At 39.6% G+C, this 19,561-nt stretch overlaps 6 protein-coding genes across 7 annotated transcripts in view; 1 reads left to right on the top strand and 5 right to left on the bottom strand.

Annotated features, from left to right (window-relative positions):
• The window catches only part of LOC127071462 (calcium-binding protein 4), a 39,973-nt gene extending 39,633 nt beyond the window's left edge, over positions 1-340 (bottom strand). The window contains exon 1 of the mRNA XM_051010762.1: positions 293-340. Coding sequence (XP_050866719.1) covers positions 293-340 — 48 coding nt within the window. The remainder of the gene's footprint in view (positions 1-292) is intronic.
• On the bottom strand, positions 148-4,187 carry LOC127071229 (uncharacterized). The gene is made up of 3 exons (XM_051010270.1): positions 1,697-4,187; positions 1,240-1,408; positions 148-1,082 (listed from the first exon to the last, which is right to left on the bottom strand). The coding sequence occupies exons 1-3, from the start codon at positions 1,866-1,868 to the stop codon at positions 683-685; spliced, it is 741 nt and encodes a 246-aa protein (XP_050866227.1). The 5' UTR covers positions 1,869-4,187; the 3' UTR covers positions 148-682.
• A 198-nt stretch (positions 4,188-4,385) lies between these two features.
• Positions 4,386-8,617, top strand: LOC127071232 (probable fatty acid-binding protein). Its single transcript, XM_051010274.1, has 3 exons — positions 4,386-4,648; positions 7,418-7,689; positions 8,098-8,617. Exons 1-3 carry the CDS (start codon positions 4,570-4,572, stop codon positions 8,149-8,151), a joined length of 405 nt encoding a protein of 134 aa, XP_050866231.1. The 5' UTR covers positions 4,386-4,569; the 3' UTR covers positions 8,152-8,617.
• LOC127071228 (cell cycle checkpoint protein RAD1-like) lies at positions 8,490-9,926 on the bottom strand. 2 transcript variants are annotated; one of them, XM_051010269.1, is made up of 5 exons: positions 9,690-9,926; positions 9,399-9,623; positions 9,122-9,316; positions 8,769-9,047; positions 8,490-8,691 (listed from the first exon to the last, which is right to left on the bottom strand). In XM_051010269.1, the coding sequence occupies exons 1-5, from the start codon at positions 9,783-9,785 to the stop codon at positions 8,665-8,667; spliced, it is 822 nt and encodes a 273-aa protein (XP_050866226.1). In that variant the 5' UTR covers positions 9,786-9,926; the 3' UTR covers positions 8,490-8,664. The 2 variants fall into 2 exon arrangements, with proteins under 2 accessions (XP_050866226.1, XP_050866225.1); XM_051010268.1 differs by having other exon boundaries at positions 8,607-9,047.
• Positions 9,927-10,930: 1,004 nt separating this feature from the next.
• Positions 10,931-12,608, bottom strand: LOC127071231 (uncharacterized). Its single transcript, XM_051010272.1, has 4 exons — positions 11,991-12,608; positions 11,731-11,907; positions 11,438-11,520; positions 10,931-11,334 (listed from the first exon to the last, which is right to left on the bottom strand). The coding sequence occupies exons 1-4, from the start codon at positions 12,076-12,078 to the stop codon at positions 11,071-11,073; spliced, it is 612 nt and encodes a 203-aa protein (XP_050866229.1). The 5' UTR covers positions 12,079-12,608; the 3' UTR covers positions 10,931-11,070.
• A 150-nt stretch (positions 12,609-12,758) lies between these two features.
• Positions 12,759-14,427, bottom strand: LOC127071230 (eukaryotic translation initiation factor 6). The gene is made up of 6 exons (XM_051010271.1): positions 14,153-14,427; positions 13,893-13,978; positions 13,631-13,806; positions 13,358-13,534; positions 13,077-13,258; positions 12,759-12,988 (listed from the first exon to the last, which is right to left on the bottom strand). Exons 1-6 carry the CDS (start codon positions 14,257-14,259, stop codon positions 12,979-12,981), a joined length of 738 nt encoding a protein of 245 aa, XP_050866228.1. The 5' UTR covers positions 14,260-14,427; the 3' UTR covers positions 12,759-12,978.
• Positions 14,428-19,561: the final 5,134 nt, after the last annotated feature.

The raw sequence follows: 19,561 nt of genomic DNA, 5'->3' as shown, positions 1-19,561 counted from the left end.
ACGTCCGCATTACTATCTGCTCTTTCGGGAGATTACTCGCGTCGGTAAGTACGGCGATCCGGTCTACGTCGGTATTGCAGAAAAAATAAAGGGGACTTACCGACGGTGGGAAAGAAAGTTCGGGTAAAGACAATCGAAATAATCGAATTTTTAATATCAACTATATAATGTTAAAATATTTTCAGATACAGCACGATATTTCTGTACGTCGTTAGACGTATACCCTGCTCGTACGATATTTTAACAATTGTACAATTTCTTACCGCGTAGCACGTTTCAAGAAAATCCATACCATTTTGTTCGAATTATATTCTATTATCTCTACATGTAACACGACCATATCACAGATAGAGGTATTCTTACAGTGCACGTGATCGTTGCTCTTCAATAGTAATTGGTACAATCAGAAATCAGTACTTAGGATTTGTACTGTACTCGTCCCTGCACATAAGGCATCTCGATAATATTAGCCATACATATGTGTGCGCGCATGCCACACACACGCCACACATGATGAAATATGTAACTTCATCGCGCGTAACCTTCTCGTTAATCGAAAAGATCGAGGTACAAGATCGACGATACTGGTTCCGCGAAATTGCATATCGTTAAAATCTTTATCGGCACGGTCGTCGATCGAAACGTTCGTTGCGATCAAAAGGGAAATAATCGCAACGGTCGATTATTTATCGTCCGGCGGACGCAGAGCCGAAGCCAATACTTGCTGCATTTGTATTCGAACGTCCAACTTTTTCTCCTCGGGTATTTGCCTGATGGTCGGTAACAGAGACAAGAGAAACATTTTGTCGTAATCTTCCTCGTCGATCGCTACCCGTTGACCGCTGTGCGACGATAGGATATCGTGAATCTCGTTATCGAAGGACGTCAAAGACGTTTCGCACAATTGCTTCGGATAACGTGGACACATTTTGAAGGAAGCACCGGTTTGCACGTATTCCCTGCCGGTCGTTAGAGACGGAACAGCGTGGGCCAGTGGAACGTCGGACTCCTCTATAACCGGATTGTCGCCTTCGCCTTCGCTTTCCTCAGATTTGCATTGATTTCCTGCGGTATTCGTGATCCTAGGAAATACACGAAGAAGCTGGTTTTTAGGAGGGAAAGAAACAAGAAACGATACAACGAACCGCGAACGAGAAGAATCTCCATCTCTCTGGTTCGATTCGAAACGGATAAAATATTATACGGACTGTGGTATATCAAAGAGATAAGTATCGGTACCGTAGCTTGTTTTCAACGGTGGGCATGAGAAAAAGCAGTTGATCGTAGTACATGTACTTTTTCCGCTTCCGGCGTACCGAATCCGGTTTCAGGGACTTCTGTAGCTGCAGTTTGAACTCTTTCATGAAATAGTCGCGTATATTTCTCCACTTCCCTCGCAAGCTCTTTTCTAAAAAAAGAAAATATCGAGTGGAAAGAAAAGGAGAAGGGAGGAAGCGAGCGAACCGCATCGTTCGAACGTGAAAATAGATTCCAACGAGAGTTCGCGCGACGATGCAATTCGAATTTTCAAAAGAAACGTCAATGGGACTGGCGAATGCGACGCGACTCGCGAGACGATAGAAAGGGAAAGTTTTAACGGAGGGAGAAGAAACGATCGGTGGAACTAGGAACCGACGTACCGAGGAATCGGGATCGATCGATCGTTCGCACGACGACAACGTGCACGCATATATACCTTCCATGTTTCTCTCTTCGTCCGACAAACGCGTCCAGTTCGGTACCATCACCTGACAAACCTCTTCCCACGCGCTCATCTTGGCGTTACGGTCGTTGTACTCGCTACGATTCACATCGTAGATCGCCGGCCTTTTCTCGATCTCCTCGATAAATCTTTCCGTGTCGAACATGTCGTATATTTTCAAATATATCTCGTCTGCTCTGCTCTGCGTGCGTGCCCTCTCTCTCTCTCTCTCCCACCCTCCCCCTCCGTCCTCTCCGTCACTCTATCCCCTCTCTTCCTTTTCGTCGATTCTCCCAACGATCGTCGATTCAAAAGCTTGATTTTCTCGATAATCCTCTCACGTCGAAACGCGAGCGAAACACGCGCAGAGGACGAAAATGGAAAATTCTCTCTTTCGAAGCGAAACTCGACGATCGATCGGACGAGTCGATGCGGTCTCCGATGGTAGCTCGATAAATATTCAACGATGAATGATTTGATGAATAACGAAAAAAATAAAAAGAATCGTACGGAACGGTTGCCGCAAATGGTCGTGTTGCTACGTTGACGGCAGCTTACGCGTCACTGCGGAGAAACCGTTGCACGGCGTATTTCGTTTGGCATCATGGCGGCGAGGCGGGTGTGCGGTTGCGGTTGCGGAGCGGAATCTATGCCGTTGCCGCCGTCGCCGCCGCCACCGCCGCTACATTGCGACGTTGCCAAATCTCTACTGACCTATACCCGATGGAGGAACGACGGAAGAGACGCGTCCACGTGTATTTTATTGTTCCTTCGCGTTAAACCTTTTCTTATCGAATTTTACTCGTGCGCATTTTTCACGCGTACGCGTAAAGCCTGTCGTACGGTATTTTATCAACGTCAGCGTCCGACGTATCTCGCGTTCGTCTTCGTCCGGTTGTAACTTTTGCAGAGATATACGAGCAAGTACGACGTACGTACGAACGTGCGAACACAGATATATCGCGTATACGCGTTCGTACGTCGGCAATCGCGGAATTCGCACCGATCGAGTTACTTTCGCGACCGACGTACGTACGTATATACGTACATACATACATATATATATACATGTGATAACATCCGGTGATCACTACGCGCTCTCGACTCGTCTTCTCGGCATTTCGTGGACGAAAATACGTGCCTCTGCCACGTCGGCCCCTTTTAAACCGCATCGTCGTTATCGACCGTTACGTTCCTTCTCGTCGCGTCGTCGTCGTCGTCGTCGTCGTCGTCGTCGTCACGGAATCGACGCGAAACGTCGATAGACCGATAACGAGCTCCACGCGTCGATCGTGCCGATCAAATATCGGTCGCCGTTTCCGATCTCTTTCGACGTTCGAGTCGTCGCATCGAATTTACTCCAACTTTGATCGTAAACGCCTTTCGTACTATCGTCCACGCGTGCGTTTATACACACACACACATATATATGTATATACATATCTCTGTGCGCGTATATATTCCGAGATCCGAGCTACCTTGAGATCCGTATCGGCGAGAAAAGATCTCCTTAACGCCTTTATACGATCTAATCGTCGAATATTCGCTTAACCTCGCGTGTCGAAAGCGTTTGCGCGTTTTTCCGCACGAAATCGATCAAACGATCGAGACACGCGAATTTTGTCGAGAAATTTGATGGAATCGTTCGACCTGTCCGTGAGGAAATATCGTTCTAAACCGTTGGATGCGTTTTTGCAAACGCATCGCTCGAAAAAACTCCGGCAATGTTCGTCGTGTAATTGAATTATTTAAGCCGCGCAGGGATTCGCCGATAAACCACGCGCCAGATTTCAACGACCAATGGGAGGCCGGCTTTCGTGTGGCGCGAGCGACTTCTCGCACGTATAGCAGAACACGTTTCAGAACGATACGACTTGCGTAGGTGGGGAAGAACGGATAGCAATAATAATGGGACAAACGCGTGTGCAAAGTTCCTCGTTATCGCGTCTCCGTTCCAACGAGCCATTAAGACGATCGTAATACGATTGGTCGTAGTACGAGCAGGATCGTTTATTCCCGTCCTATTGCGTGCCAAAGAAAAGGCTCGACGAATCTCTCCCTCGAACAAAATAAGAATTTTACAGGTTATTAAAGCGTTATAATATCTAATATCTTTCTTCGAAGTCACACGCGCATGCATCTTCTTTGCGCCGCATAGTAATCGAAAACCCATTTGAATATCTCGTATCGCATTTCATATTATCCGACGCTCAAAGAGTAACTTTTGTATTCTGTCGCGCTTTAACGCGTTGCGATCGTAATCGTAAAGCGAAGAAAGCGGCTACCGAAAGTCGAAATTGCGCGTTTCGTGGTCTAAACGACGTTAAAAAAAAGAAAAGAAAGAAAGAAAGAATAGAATAGAAGAAAGAAAGGAGAATAAGCTCGTGGAAAGAAAGAATACGTAAAGATAAAAAGAAACGAGAAGTGTGGCGATGGGGTGACGAGAAGAGCGAGAAAAAAGTTAGGTGGCACGGCTGTAGTCGAATCGAGGAGTGGGGAATACGCCGAAATACTGGGAAGATTGGTGAGATAGCGCGAGAGGGGGGGGAGAGAGAGAGAGAGCGGCAGGATACGAACGACGAGAGAGAAAGAAGGCGAAGGACGTGGAGGGAGTAGGGTGGGTTAAGAGGGGAGAGAGAAATAGAGATGGACACAGGATACGTCGTGGAGTCAGAAGACGGTCTATCCTCCGGGCAAGTTGGTTCGTGTCTGGTCTTCGGTCCGATCCACCCATCGGTTCTTCCATCTATTCGTCTAACGTCTAGGAAAGAAGAGAGTACGTCTCAGGTTCTCCTGCGGTGTAACACGACCGAGGTCCTTCTCGTTTGTTCGCGCGGTTAAGCTCGCAGCGGTATCGATCGTCCATCATGCCCGCCGAAGATTTCCTTGGAAAAAAGTACAAGCTCTCCAACAGCGAGAATTTTGATGATTTCATGAAGGCTCTAGGTACGTAAATGATTCGTTCTTCGTCTCGTTGGTCGCGTCATTTGGCTGATCGAGCGGCGTAAAAGTCATCGACGACGGTTTCGTACAATAGCTAAATTGTCGACCGAGGCTCTCCTGTGCCAGGTCGATAACGTTAACGCTGCGAACGTCAAACGGAAATTAGGTTACACGCGAGAAAATCTTTAATCGTCCGATCGTACGAAAAATTAACTCCAACGATGAATTTTTTACGTATTTATGCACGGGCGCGCGCACTGCGTGCCTATAAAAATAATCTAATATTCGTATAAATTATTCTATCGTCCGTCGCGAGCGTAATTTATCTTATCGCGTATATTTGTCTTGCCGAATAAAAAATATCGCTTTGTAAATTCCAAACGTTTACGTAGGGAAAACATTTTGTGCGCAAATCGACGCTTTTCGACGTAGGTTAAACCGCAAGATGCTGCTTCTTCGACGAGAGCTTTGCTTCGTAGCGACGTCGTTCCTGTGAAACGTTTTATCGCCCACGTTTCGATCCGTCGATTAATCACCTGCTTCTATAATTTTACGTAAATTGTTACACACGGATGTATATATGTATGTACGTACGTACGTACGTATGTATGAGGCAGAGCCTTCCGTATCCGAATCAATAGGGAGACGAGAGTGTTCGAATAATGGAACAATACCTTTTCTGTTGTTAAACTTCGTTTGTTTCCGCCAAGTTGCCATTGTTACATCGTATTAGCTTTGCACCAGATTGTTATGATTAAAATTCGTCCGGTCGAACGGAGGAAAGCATACTCGCGTATGCTATATAAACATGTATTTACGATAGGACATTTGTTGCCAAGTGATACGAAAGGCTCTACTCCGTACGTGTATACACGTATGCGTACGATTTAACGTCACTATTCGAAATATCGGTTGCAATCAACGGACTAATTCAATCGACGAGTCTACTGTATTTTCATCGAGTATCATCTTTTCTCACTTACGATCGAATACTCGTGCGAAAGTAATAGAGGTAGAGGACGACAAAGAACATCGAATTAGCACGCTTCCTAAAAGAATTCGAATCGATGCGGGTGCATTCGTTGGGAACGTTGATCGACGAGAGAGAGAGAGAGAACACACACGTTCGACGAAGCATTCGAAAGACGAATAAGATAATCAATTTTAATACGTTAAACTATGCTCTCGTCTTTCGTACAACGACCTGACCTCATGTTTAATTCCCACCATCTCGTCCATGCTGGACGCTGCATAGTCCGATTGTGCTTCAATTTAGTACTTGAATTAATTTATCAAGGAAGATTAATAAATCGCAATTGCTGGTCGAATCGTTGCTGGTAACTTGTTCTCTATGTGCGCGCGTAGGTATCTGTACCGAGAAACGATGATAGATCGTCTGGTAAAGAACGCTCGTTTCGTTGTTTCGAATTTGTTTTTTTAAGTAAAAATAAAAAAGAAAGTATTTTTATCCAACGATTATTTATAATTCTTTCGTATGGAAAAGACGTGGAGATACGTTCGATAAAGTTTTCTCTTTCTAACAAATATATTGCGATAATTTATTATAATTCGAGGAAAGATATTCGGCGTACTAAACGCTATTAATCGCGCGTTTGACTCTGCACGCGTACGCGTTAACGACACGGATCTTTGATCTTTAATGGCGAACGATTGTGACGAAGTAAAAAAAGAAATAAAATGTATCTTTACGAATCGAGCGCATAAAACTAATGACACGAAGAGAACTTCGATCGTGACACGTCTTGATTTCTATTTCTATCTCGCTCTATTTGGCGCAACTTATTGTCAGATACGCAAAGTGCAAAGTACAAAGTCAGGGTCTACTCGAGTGAGACTTTGAACTTGCGTTAAGTCATTGTATTTTGCGTACGAAGGCATATCGTAACCACCTTCGCACGTCTCGATAGAGTAAAATAGAACGTATATAACGCGCATTGTTCCGAGTAAGAACGAACAACGAATAACGAACGTATATCGGTAAGAATCGGTACGTTAACTTGGCAAGCTCGGTATATTGAGCTTAAATGACGTTTAATAAGTCCTCGACGAGAAGTCACTGCCCTTCTTTCTTCTCGTTTTACTTGACAAACTCTCTCTCTCTCTCTCTCCTTCCCTCGCGTAGACTTTCACTGAGAAAAAAATCAATGCACTTTGGCCTCGCGAAACAGCATCGACTTTCTCGTAATAGCTCTATTCGGTTTTGACGTTATAATCGGTTGCGATCTCTGGCCGTGTAACGGCGATGAAACGTCGCGATAATCGAACTTTGTCATCGTTCTTTAACTCTCGTAGGAATCGAAACGAGTTTGGTTTTATATTTTAATGGCAACGAATAAATTCCTTCCTTGTCGATTCGATAGGCCATTGTAACGTCTATTCCAAAACGATAAAACGTATTTTTATCGTTCCCGACTATTCCCACGAAGCGTTCAACGTTTGCACCGCGATCGGTCAAACTACAAAGTTTTATCTTGATTCGATCCGCAATTAAGAATGATCCTTATCGTGGGAACGATAAGAGCCGTCGTTATCGCGCAATAATGTTACCTGTGCACTCTGGCGAGATTAATATTTAATCTCGAGTATCAAAAGTCAATTGTTATTCGTCGTTCTTACCGAATTTTATCTCTCACAGGAATAAAACGTTATGCAAGTTTCGATCTGGCGAGAAATTTGATAGAATGATCGTTTTTAATTTAAAGTAATCCTACGACATCGTATGTAAGAACCGTCGAATATTAAATTGTGCAGGTGTGAGTCTGGTAACGAGGAAAATGGGTGCCAGCGTGAATCCGGTCGTTGAACTTACGGAAAACGACGGCACGTATATTTTGAAAACTAACAGCCCTTTTAAAAGCTCCGAAATTAAGTTCAAACTCGGCGAGGAATTTGAAGAAGAGACGCCCGATGGTAGGAAGGTGAAGAGCGTTTGCACTTTGGAAGGCAACAAGCTGTTGCACGTACAGAAGGGTGAAAAAGAAACAACGATCGAGAGAGAATTCACGCCGACGGAAATGAAAGCGGTAAATATTATCTCTTTTCCCTTTAAAAGCGGAGTTATTTTCGCGTCAAGCAAGCTATAAGCTACGATCGACGTCGATTTTACGCGCTACTATGTAGCGTTAGTGCATGATTATCGATGTAAATTATTGACAAATATGAATTATTCATTATTAACGATTAACGAATCGTACGTGACTTCAAATTGCATCGTAATTGGATAATTACAATTTCAAGTACTTGATGCAATCAACGTTATTAACGACGAATTACGCGTGACCGCACGCGTTACCGGCAACTGCGTAAAAACGACAACACAAAACTATATCTTTTCTTTGTGAAACACGATACGAGTTAAACGCGAGCACGCGTGCACATCGAATTGCCAAATCTCTTTCTATTTTTTCTCCTCTTTTCTTTTTTTGTTACAGGTGATGAAGGTCGACGATATAGTCTGTACAAGAGTGTACACCATTCAGAACTAATATCCTCCTTTCAGGCGTCTAAAAAAACTTGGCTGTCCTATTCATACTCCAACGTACCAAGAATTTTACTCGTAAAAAAAGCTTCGAATATACAGGAGACGTTATCTCCTATTTATCATTAAGTAATGAAAAATACATTCCAAAAGTTCGCTTAGTATTTTGTATTAAATACAAATGTTATACGTCTATAACGTTGATCTATCATTAAAATTACGTAAGAAAGTGTTTAAAGCTTATGCGATATCGTACGATATCGTTGAGATATAATTCGTATAAAAACGAATATTGATAACATATGCTATCTTTGAATATGTTTAAAGGTATATGAACTAGCGCAATGCCATTACCGAATTCTTTATTGTCTTTAGCACAAGTTTCTCGAATATTTGTTTCGTCACGTATTATATGTTTATAAGCAGTGGTCACAGTTTTTTTCTACCAATAAAAAATATCACTTCAAAAACTATCCTTTTTTGTATTTTATTAAAAATATGGTATTACGATAATTCTTTCCTATTTCATATCTACTACCGGAGAAATCTGAAAATATTAAAATATATTTACATCGAATCAACGAATTATCCATAATCTATCGTTAAGCTATTAATAAATCTTACGTAATATTCGATATAACACATATGGCCCTCCTCGGTTGTTTTTACCATGTATTGAAAACATAGTAATCCGCAATCGTCTGTTCTTAAGGACACTTTATTGGCGTAAGACAATGCTTTCATAGCTGGCTTAATGTGTGCAAATCTATAACTAGTTGTAGCCACTGTAGTACATTGAAAATTGTCTACGAGTTCTCCATCGTGAGGTAGTTCGATGTGACATATACCGGCTAATCCATTGGTACTTATTCTGAAGAATGGTGCTTCGGGAGACAACAATAGCTAAGATTGTAAAAATTAAATATCGTTTTTTCTTACATCAAAACGAATCATCTCGTACGGTTGTTAAGAGTTACCTCTATAACTTCACTGGTCGGATCAAGCTCGTATAAAATATCCTTTAATAATTCCGTTTGTAACACAACTTTGTTTAAAACGTTTTCTGGTTCTAAATGAAAATCCAGTAATTCCTCTGGATTTTGAGTTTTCAACGAACAATCCGTTATAATGCCGTTTTCTTCTATGAGTATGCTCAACGGATTACCAATGCCCTAGATCGATAAAAATTCATACGATTATCACTCGCTGAAAAAGAGTACACGTCGTTTTTATCTATAAGAAATTATTTCGTACCTTATAAAACAGTTCTAAGGCAACGTTACTCCCCGTTGTATTTATATTACTCCAAAACATACAAAGACATTCGACGAGAATGCTTAAATTTATTTTGAACATTAAATCCTCCTTTAAATTGAATTCTACAAAAATAACTCCTGGAATATAAGCGCTTGCTTGCATACACTTGGCATCTTCCACCGTTATTTTCAATCCATTTTCTGTGGCAAAGCACGTGGCGCTCTAAAAGGATGTAACAAATCGTTGATATGCAACGTGCTGTGTCTACGAACAAGACGAATCTTATACCTCTTTGAAATTTAACGCTTTCAGTAGATTGACTATCGTTTTGAGACTACCCAATTTTGCAATCAATTTGTAGTCATCGACGTCAGGCGTCAGCATGATTGCAAAAAGATTGATACAATAAAAAATCTTGAAACTGTTTCGACGTAATTTGCTGATAAGATAATTTCCCTCTATCGACTGTGGCTAACCAACCGGCTAAGACGTGCTTACAGGTAAATATCACTCTGTCGTTTAATACCTGACTCCTAAAATGCGGATAAGAAACAAAGATAATTGCATTGTGATATTTGACAACAAAAAAAAGTAATTTACCTGAACGAAAGGCAAGTACAAAAATTTATCTCGGGAAAAAGCGTATATATAGATCCCGAAAAACCTTTTACTTGCAACAACCAACGAGCATTGTTCCTGTGGTAGCAGCTTCCTTTAGCAACCGGTGCAGACGAAGAGATATGCGTTATACGTCCTTCTTCGTGTAATTCTAATGCCCTTTCGAACACTTCACCAAAAACATTATATAAACTTAGTAGTATCTTATCTGAAACTGCATATTACACCGACAAAGTTATATTACGATTAACCGTTTCAAAATATGTTTTCTGTTCGCTTTAAATTTTTAGACACTTGCATTTGCCGCTCTTTTCGAAGTCTTCGACCGATTCCTTCAACAGACGATCGACGATTTCGTCGTATTTTACACTGTACGGGTTAGGTGTAAGGTCTTTCCCTATCGATGATTCGTTATCGGAAGCCATCAAATGATTTTTTATATAAATAATTTACTATTAAACGATACTCTCAACAGTTTATAGCACATCGCAACGGATTGAAATTAGATATGGTACGTTTAACCTATAAAATGTCTAAAACCAATCGTCTTGTGTGATACGCATTTAATACCATCTTCTACAGAACCAATGAGAGAACGAGTTGTCCCTTCTAATCGATCGAATTACTTTAATTAAGACCGAATAATTAAGAAGAACCGAGATTATAAGATCCCGAATTGAAATTCAATTTACGTATGATTAACGTACCGATTATTATCAAAACGAATGTAAATTTTTAACATAAACAGAAAGCAGTATCTATAGAATAGTTCGTCAATGATTTACGACGCGTTTACAAAGAAATTCATCAATAGGCCTCCCATCTACAAGGTGATTCGTCAATGCTTTTTTTTGTCGTTGTATATATGTACGTATGTACATTGAAATGCACGATAAAATTACAAAGTGTCGTACGTAAAATCAGACTTTTAATATTACAAATACTGCAATTCAAGGTATAATGTTTTATACAATATACAAAATAATATAAAATATTACATGTAATTTAATATATATCGGGTGTTATAGAGGTTAGTTGAGATCAATATCATTCAAGTATATCTGCTTTCTGCACTTCCGAACCAAGCGTACATTTTTTTGTAATATTCCTTTTCGCTAATCAATTGTAACTTAACAGCGAATAACAGCGGTTGACTACACCAAAAATTTTCCGAAGGACCTTTATTCTTAAAGTTGACATAATTAGTATTTTTATAATTATTCAATGATAAGAATCCTTGCAGGTACACGTGTTTACCGGGTTGTAAATCTTCAATTTTCTGAATACTCGTACTTTTTTTATCATTATTTGAATTCTAAAAAATATTTTAAGACCATCGTATATTTATTTAACAGTTGTACCGAGTTATCTAAATTGTTAGATCTAAACAAAAGTTTTTATTCAGGATATTTATTTACCTGAATTTCATTGTATTTCCTTTTTCCCAAAAAATGACGTTTTGTATTATACATAACATTCAATAGTCCTGTACCGTCGTCGACTACAGAATAATTTCATTACAGCTTTCAATTTCAAAATTTTAATGTGCTTTTAATCTACTTTTGCCTGACATTTTTTTAAATATAACAAGTTTGTAGGTTACTCACGATTAAACTTTCAATCAGTAATCACATAAAAATATAATCGAGATATAAAAAAAATGTTAAGCAAACGTAGTTCGTATCGTTTCGAAATTAAAAGATTTGAGTACCTTGTAATTCGCAATAATTTCCAAAATAAGAAACTTCTAGAATAATACCAATTATATGTATAAATCCTATTTCAATAGATGGCATATTTAAAGGAAAAAATTTAACATTTTCCCCTTTCATAAACGGTATCAATCGCCCTATTTCTATGATAAGCAAATTGGGTTCTATACGTGTTACTGAAACATGTTTGTTATTGATTGAGAAATAGAAATAACTTTGTCGAGTAATAAGTACAATTTTTTTTTACGAATTTGCTCACCAGAATTTTCATATGTCCGAATACCCGGCCATTCCTTTTTTTTCAAAATTTCACCTTTACTTCTCGAGGTCATCGTTTTGTACTCCATATCTACTTGCGTCAGAGTTATTTATTTCTCTTATTTTTTAAAACTTTTTTACTTTCTATTGGAATACGGATAAATTCGATATTAAAATCGTTCGTCGTCTCTCCCTCGAACGTGACTCGAGCGACAGGTATGGACAAAATACGAACTACAAGCGCGAGCGGGAAACATTGCCATCGCCATCTATCGTACGTATAGACTTATTAGGTTTAATTATCTTTAATTAATTAAAAATATAATCGAGATAAGTAGCCATTTTAATGAACAAGATCTGGTTTTAAAGACGAAGGACACAGCTTTGTCGAATTTTTGGAAAAGCTTTATTCTTATACATAAACTATTCTCGAAAGAGCAGAATATTTTAACACAACTTTTGTTCAAAGAAAATGAAGATTTTTCACAAATTCGAAGAAGTGATGTCTTAGATCAAATCTTCGTCCTTAAAAAGAGACCTCGTCCATCAAAATCGGTAAAGAATTACGCCTGTTCTCATCGTTGGCGTAAACCATTATATAGCCAGGGATAACGAACAGTCTTAAAATTAACACGATATCTAAGCTTACGTTTGCGTTAATGTTACTATGGTAACTATTATCACCATTTATTATTTCAAGTAATGTAACAAATATGATTTTTAATTTTTTTTCTCTCTCCATATATACGAACAAAAAAGGATAAAAACATGTTTCTTATAAATTTTAATATAGAACGTCTGATTACAGCGAAAAGTATTCTAGTTGGAATTATAAAGTAGTGCCCAAAAAGGAGAAAGTTCAAAGCATCGTATCGTATCGTGCACTTGTGATCACGTAACATTGGCTCTATGAATATGTACACTGTATAGTATATTATATCATGAAATAATCTGCTTAATTTGTGTCCTGGATCGAGATGTTATATTTCTTAAGACATACTGCAAAAATAAAAATCACGTTTGTCAAACAGACGATGAAAAGTTATCGAATAAAATACTGTACGAATTTATCATATAAATTAATTACCTTTCTATAAGAGACGCGCGCATAGTCGATGTAATGGCAGCTGGTACACACTCGGAAAGTTTAAAAACACTTTCAATAACAGAAAGTTCTGTTGAAGTTGTATCCATACCGCAAAAGGAAACCCAATCGTTTACAACCATACCTGCAGCTATAACGTCGCTACCTCTATTGACGGTACCTGCCTGGATAAGTAGATTGTATTAAAAATGAATAAATACATGTATATATTGTTTTATACACTATTTATATTCTCCCAGGATAGGAATGAAATTTTGTCTTACAACGAGCGGTACTTGTAGAAGCGAAGAGAGTTCATCTTGATCCTGAATAGAAGTTTTCGGATGTACCAAACCACCTTGATTAGATAAAACCGAGTACGATCCAACGAGTACATTACTCGCTACCGTTTGTCTAAATACTTCAACATTCAAAGTATCTGCTAAAATCTCTTCAGTCTCCTATAATATACATATTCATACATATACGCACATCAAATTCGCATTACGTTACAGCGTTGGTGTATATTTCAGTTTGATATTGCTATAAAAAATTACTCTATCGAGATCAGGGTGGACCAAAGCTACATAATCGTTGCAAGCAATCACGTTTCCCAAAGCAGAGAGTCTTTCTTCGACTCTCTGTACTTTTACGCTATCTGGTAACGAATTTCGTATATGTTGTAATTCCGTATCCGTAGTTGTATTTGGAACTAGTAATCCATTTTTGTTCCCTAGAAATAACTATTTGTATCATTTGTTCACCGTTGCTGCTCGCCGTTGATTACTTTCGACACGTTGTAGCTTTTAAAAGACGTACCAACGCATAATCGTCCAATAATACGACATCCTGCTACCGACGCGTGTACTACAGGAATCGTTTCAGCCAGTTCCGCTTCGAATACACTGTAAATAATAACGATTTTTTTACGAAGTAACTTTCCAAGTTGTATTTCTGATAAATTGTAAGGTTATGACGGACCATCATCGGGAGGTCCTAGTACGAACGACGTAAAACAGTTGTCTACGATTAATCCTTCGATCGTAAAGAATTATTTAAGAAATCGTATTATGGATTACCTATAAAAATTTTCGGAACCACCAATTGCCACCAAACAATATGAATTCGTCAACTTCGAAAATACTCCAATTTCATTGTTGTTTTCGAATTGCACACGGACTGCCATAATTAATAAAAGATATATTTACATCAGCGTAACAAGGGAGAACTATTTGGGAATCTTACGTTTACTTTTAATATAATTTTCAACGTACACTCTAACCTACAACCGAGAATTCTTTTTATCTAAAAGCACGAGGTAGCCACTGGTAGCCACTATAAAAATAGAAGTATATAAGCGATGACGTATGGAGCAAGAGTGCCTTTCGTCGCGTTTCTTTACCGCGATAGAAGCTGATTGCGATAGCGTCAACGCTACGACTGGATTGGTCGCGCCTGCCATTGGTTAGGTACCCGACCAATCGACGAGCAGCATCGAGCCGCTCGAACGTCCAATAAATTTTCGTCTACTCGCTGCGGGCTTACTCGGGGTAAACCGACCAATAGCGCGTGGACCTTACGATTTTAAATCTTACGTTACTCGACGCGACTTCTCTTTATTTAGTTTTAAGGACGTTATTTGTTACATCTTCGAGGACGATATTTTGTAGAAGACGCTTCGAGATAAGGTTTCCGTCTCTTGATCTTCCTTTGTAAGTAAGAACTCGTCATATATCTTATTCCGTTTGATCGAGGACGTGTCGTAAAGTTACGCAATAAATCTTAGGAAATGTTTGGGAACGAGTAAAATAAAGGTCTCCAACGAGCAATGGGTGTTAATAGTTCGATTTATTTCTGTCGGGTTGGGAAATCGGTTCCTTAAGTTCGTACAACTGCCGTGACATCGTCAGCGGTCGAAATTAAGTAGAAGTATTTCTTTTGCGTCGACAAGCGCAGACTTTGTGATATGGACAACGGTCTGTACATTACGTTTATTATATAGTACGAAACACATTGTTCCTCGTTCTCTCGCACTTGCATTCTCGTACGTACAGAAACGCGCGCGCGCACACATACACACGCGGAGCATACACACGTTCGGACGAGCGCGCGCACACACACACATACACACGTTAACGCATACTCTCGTTATACGATCGATACTAAAAACACGATCTTCGTTTCTACTGATACGATATATCGATAAAAATAGTAACCGATAAAAATCATCGTTTTTATCAACGATACGTTGTAAGCGTTTAGAAGTAAAATTTCTATACTCTGTCCGTTCGAAGAAATTGGATCGAACCAACCAGTTCATTTAAGAACTTTACCGACTTTTTTCTCTCCCTTTCCCCTCCCGGCCCGGACTTCGTCATAAACTCAATTACTTTCCTGAGTTAGATTCGACCGTTCCGAAAGAACATTCCTCGTATCTTTTTTCCACTTGGTTCGCTCCAAAACTCAGTCGTTTCGTTATATAATATCGGTAGTATATAGTCGGCAGTGAGATGTTTCCGACAGATTAATTAGCGACAGATTAACTACGAACATTCGTAGACGGGCGTTCGAATGTTCCTATGACGCGTTGTACAACAATAAAGTATTCGATATATTTCTAAATGATTCAACAAAACATTCCGCAACGCGAGTAATTTGCCTTCGAATATTTCGCTTTATTACGATGATGATCGATCGAATACCCAAGCTTACGAGTGAGAGAGAGAGAGAGAAAGAGAGAAGCAAATTCGCTTCGATATTACACACTAGATTCCTCTCTTTTCAACGAAACACGCAAACTTTTCGATCTAAACGAAAAGTTCTGTCTGTGCAACGAAATGCAGCTTTTAATTACGTACTCGAGTAAGTGACTACAGCGATATCGGAGAGCCAGTCGATAATTCAAACAATTTTCCGATAAACACGAGATAAAGGGAAAATAATTGTAACCTTGTCACTCGTCCAACATATTTTCCTAGTTTCGTCATCGAACATACGATAACCAAACTTTCGTCGTTTTGATTTTTTCTCGTTGATTAACGCATGTACATGGACTAATTTTGACGAATATTTTTTGATTTTCGTTCGTTAGACGAACCTTTTAAACGTTCGTACGAACTTACAATTACATTTGATTTCATTGGAGGTATGCGAGGAAGCATTTCGCGCTTTGAAAGACGTGACATACGCTTACGTATACGAATACAATAATAGTAATAATAATAATAATAATAAGAATAAGAATAGCGATAGCAACGATATAAACGGTAATTTTATTTCTCTCTCTCTCTCTTTCTCTCTCCCAGCTCTCCTCGCGTCTCGTGCCCGCTCTTTCTTTCTTGCTGCGACGCGTGAGCGCTTTTCTCATTTGTTATTACGTTTGTAAATACAAAAAAAAAAAAAGAAAATAGAGAGAGAGAGAGACGCACGCACTAAGATCTTCAGTTACCCGGCTTGAACGTGGTATACTGCGGCGGCTTCTCGATCTTGCTAGGATGCTTCAACGTCGCTAAGCGATCTGGTTTGAGAAACAGCTGCTCCCCCTGCACAATGTTTATCTCAGAGAGAAGTGTGGAAAGAGATAGGTGTGGAAACGATGCAACTTAGTTAAGGACGCATGGTGCAGCATTTGTATATGTCTGTTTGTGTGTGCGTGTGCGTATATTTATGTGTGTACACAGGCAGGAGAAATACTTTTCTACGGTTCGTTAAGCTCGGTCCGTTCGGCGAGTAAAAACGAGCCAACGATTCGCTCGCGCGAGTTTCGCATCAGGCATGTATATACATATGTAGGTATGTATGTAAGTTATGTACGCGAGATCGCTATCGATCGAGAACGTCAGCTCTCGTTCCTTGCTTTCTACGTACGAACGTGTCGGATAGGATCGATGATATCGCATCGGATACGATATAAAGAATTTTTCTTCGATGAAAAATGCCAATGCACGAGCACTTGCGTGATACGTGTGCGTACGCGCGCGCGTGGTTGCGATTACGCGTCCGTTACGAGAACATCTTTTAATGATAAACTTTGAAGACCACGCACGCGCGCGCGCGCGCGCACACACACACACGCACACAGATACGCACTTACACGAGATCAAAGCTTTCTCAATACTGCCTCGTACGCGTTACACGATGCTACTTTGTAATGTTCGTACGACGCGCTCGATGAGAACGCTCTGCGAATTCCTCACCGCTACTATTTCGGCGAGACAACGGGCGATGATACCAACGATCCTCTGTGATATAAACTATTATTTTCATTTGCTCGTTAAGAATCGTGGTAACAATGCTGATGGACTACGCTTGCTGGTGCGTCATACTCAAGGTTCGGGCTTGGGTGAGGTGGATGGAAAAAGTGCGTCGAATTACCGACGATTCTCTGTACACGCATTTCGTAGGATTAAAATATACAAAGTGCAAGTTTCCAAGGACATGCGCGTTGATCGAGAGATATATAGATATATATATGTACGTACGTGTCTTTTGCGAATGATATATATATATATATATATAAGTTTACCGATATCGGCGTTGAATCTTGTTGCGATCTCGGTTGAGTTTCTTTTTTCCTTTTCCTTTTTTTTTTCTTTCGTCAAATAATTTTCTATATCACTTTAAATGCACGGATTCGTGAAAAAGCGCAGGTTAATGCCGTTAAATAAATCCAAGTAAAATAGGAACGATATTACGTATGAATTATTCGAAACAAATTGTATCTATATCTATATCCAGACTTTCATTTATATCGGACGTTATAATATTTACAATATTTCGAGCATCGATCGAATTATCGCTTAACACGCATTTAAACGTTTAAGCAATAAACAGGTATTTCTCGCGCTCGTAAAAAATCGAACTCGCGTACAATTGTTGTTAAGTCAGGATCAAAATTCTGTAGAATTTTTGAAAGGTCGTGCTTGTTAACGGGCGAGAGAAAGAGAGTGATAAATACTGGAGTATTCGACAATCCGCAGACGTAATGAAATTTTTGCGAGCGTTCGTTGATCGATGACGCAAACGTCGGATTAGCCATTTTGACGATAACGAGCTTGGAACAATTTTAATATCTATATATATGTGTATATATATATTTTTTTATAATCATCACATGTATTCTCACAACCGTATATCAACTAGTCGGTTCTTATTACGTTTTCGTTTTTTCTTTATCGTTATAATTTTATTTCCTTTTAATACTTTGATCCGCCTAATTTAAATTCAGCCAAGTCAGTCTTTCGTTCTTGAATCCCGCAGGACTCGTGGCTGCAAACGAAAATGGTACTTTCTGGATGGGCAAGGAAAGAAAGAAGCGATGGAATATAAATTAGTCGAACGAAAACAGCTTCTATAATAACACTGTTAATGCGGAGATAAACATTTAAGCGTGCTAAACGGCGTTGATCAGGAAGGGGTACAGGCCGATTGGTTGCAACTAAAAACATGCGTTTAATGCATTTTATCAATCGTAAAAAACCGTCGCAAGCCGCCGATTATGAATGAGCAGAAAAAGAGACAGACAGAGAGAGGGAGAGGCAGGGAGAGAGACGAAATAAAAATGCACTTGGCTAGCCGCGTAAAGATGTCGGGCAATATCGAAGACATCCTTTGAGACATCGAATCTCACGGGAAGATCGAGCAGAAAGTGCTCTTTCTTGTCCAGCATCTAATTTACTCCATTCCATTTTCTTTTGATCGAAACAATAAATTCTTTCGTAGCTCGGACCAGTATAGATCCATTTTTTTCCCCATTAACGAGAGTGGAAATAATGAGATCTTTATCTCAAATTATGTTTTTATATAGACATTCAACGTCGAAAGAAAAAGCTATCGCAAGGCCAGGGAAACTTTAGCACGTTGTTCGTATACCGAACGAATCACGTCATAGGTTGATATTTATTTTCATGTACATCGTAACGAATAGAAATAACACGATAGAGGAGAATCGGTGATAGGATTCGAGCTGTATTCCCTGTTCTCGCGATATTTTCTCCTATCTCGAATGATCGAACGATTACGGTTTGGCCTAGTTGCGTGATTCGCTCTGTATTTTATTTAAATAACTATAAAGCGCATCGACGACGCTTCGCTTCTTCTTTTTGGCTTTATTTTATGCGAGACTTTCAGGCCATGCCGAGAAACGAACTTTATCTTTTTCTAAAAAAGCGTTTTACTACGGTAAAGCCGAGAGGACGTGACACGAGCATAGCACGGAGAATAGTTATTTCATTTTGTACGAACAACGTTTCGCGATATCACATAAATACATTTTCTCTATATCTTCGATTTATCCGTTCGAGAGAAATTGCCTCTCTTCGGTTTCCAATAGGATTTTTCGGATACTCCGCGCGTGTTTCGATTTTCCCGCGTTTCTAAAGCACACGCACGGATATTCACATTCCTCGATCGTTGTTCGTACTTTTGAACTCTTCCCTGTAACGAGAACTTGTCCTCGAATATATGCAAAATGTCATTTTGAACGGTAA

The sequence above is a fragment of the Vespula vulgaris genome, chromosome 21, assembly GCF_905475345.1.
Source record: "Vespula vulgaris chromosome 21, iyVesVulg1.1, whole genome shotgun sequence".
Classification (NCBI taxonomy): Eukaryota; Metazoa; Arthropoda; class Insecta; order Hymenoptera; family Vespidae; genus Vespula; species Vespula vulgaris.
The sequence above is the reverse complement of the archived record's forward strand: the minus strand, read 5'-3'. Positions and strand labels throughout refer to the sequence as shown.

Excerpts from the sequence above, each read along its gene's own strand:
- LOC127071230 (XM_051010271.1), bottom strand. The coding sequence starts at position 14,259 with ATGGCAGTCCGTGTGCAATTCGAAAACAACAATGAAATTGGAGTATTT. Across the intron at positions 13,979-14,152 it reads GGTTCCGAAAATTTTTATAG|TGTATTCGAAGCGGAACTGG; the intron begins GTAATCCATAAT and ends TATTATTTACAG. Across the intron at positions 13,259-13,357 it reads TTCTACAAGTACCGCTCGTT|GCAGGTACCGTCAATAGAGG; the intron begins GTAAGACAAAAT and ends CTACTTATCCAG.
- LOC127071228 (XM_051010268.1), bottom strand. The coding sequence starts at position 9,785 with ATGCTGACGCCTGACGTCGATGACTACAAATTGATTGCAAAATTGGGT. Across the intron at positions 9,624-9,689 it reads AAGCGTTAAATTTCAAAGAG|AGCGCCACGTGCTTTGCCAC; the intron begins GTATAAGATTCG and ends ACATCCTTTTAG. Across the intron at positions 9,048-9,121 it reads CGACCAGTGAAGTTATAGAG|CTATTGTTGTCTCCCGAAGC; the intron begins GTAACTCTTAAC and ends TTACAATCTTAG.
- LOC127071231 (XM_051010272.1), bottom strand. The coding sequence starts at position 12,078 with ATGGAGTACAAAACGATGACCTCGAGAAGTAAAGGTGAAATTTTGAAA. Across the intron at positions 11,521-11,730 it reads AAATTATTGCGAATTACAAG|TCGACGACGGTACAGGACTA; the intron begins GTACTCAAATCT and ends ATTATTCTGTAG. Across the intron at positions 11,335-11,437 it reads GGAAATACAATGAAATTCAG|AATTCAAATAATGATAAAAA; the intron begins GTAAATAAATAT and ends AATATTTTTTAG.
- LOC127071229 (XM_051010270.1), bottom strand. The coding sequence starts at position 1,868 with ATGTTCGACACGGAAAGATTTATCGAGGAGATCGAGAAAAGGCCGGCG. Across the intron at positions 1,409-1,696 it reads CGAAGAGAGAAACATGGAAG|AAAAGAGCTTGCGAGGGAAG; the intron begins GTATATATGCGT and ends TTCTTTTTTTAG. Across the intron at positions 1,083-1,239 it reads ACCGTTGAAAACAAGCTACG|GATCACGAATACCGCAGGAA; the intron begins GTACCGATACTT and ends TGTATTTCCTAG.
- LOC127071232 (XM_051010274.1), top strand. The coding sequence starts at position 4,570 with ATGCCCGCCGAAGATTTCCTTGGAAAAAAGTACAAGCTCTCCAACAGC. Across the intron at positions 4,649-7,417 it reads TGATTTCATGAAGGCTCTAG|GTGTGAGTCTGGTAACGAGG; the intron begins GTACGTAAATGA and ends TAAATTGTGCAG. Across the intron at positions 7,690-8,097 it reads CGCCGACGGAAATGAAAGCG|GTGATGAAGGTCGACGATAT; the intron begins GTAAATATTATC and ends TTTTTGTTACAG.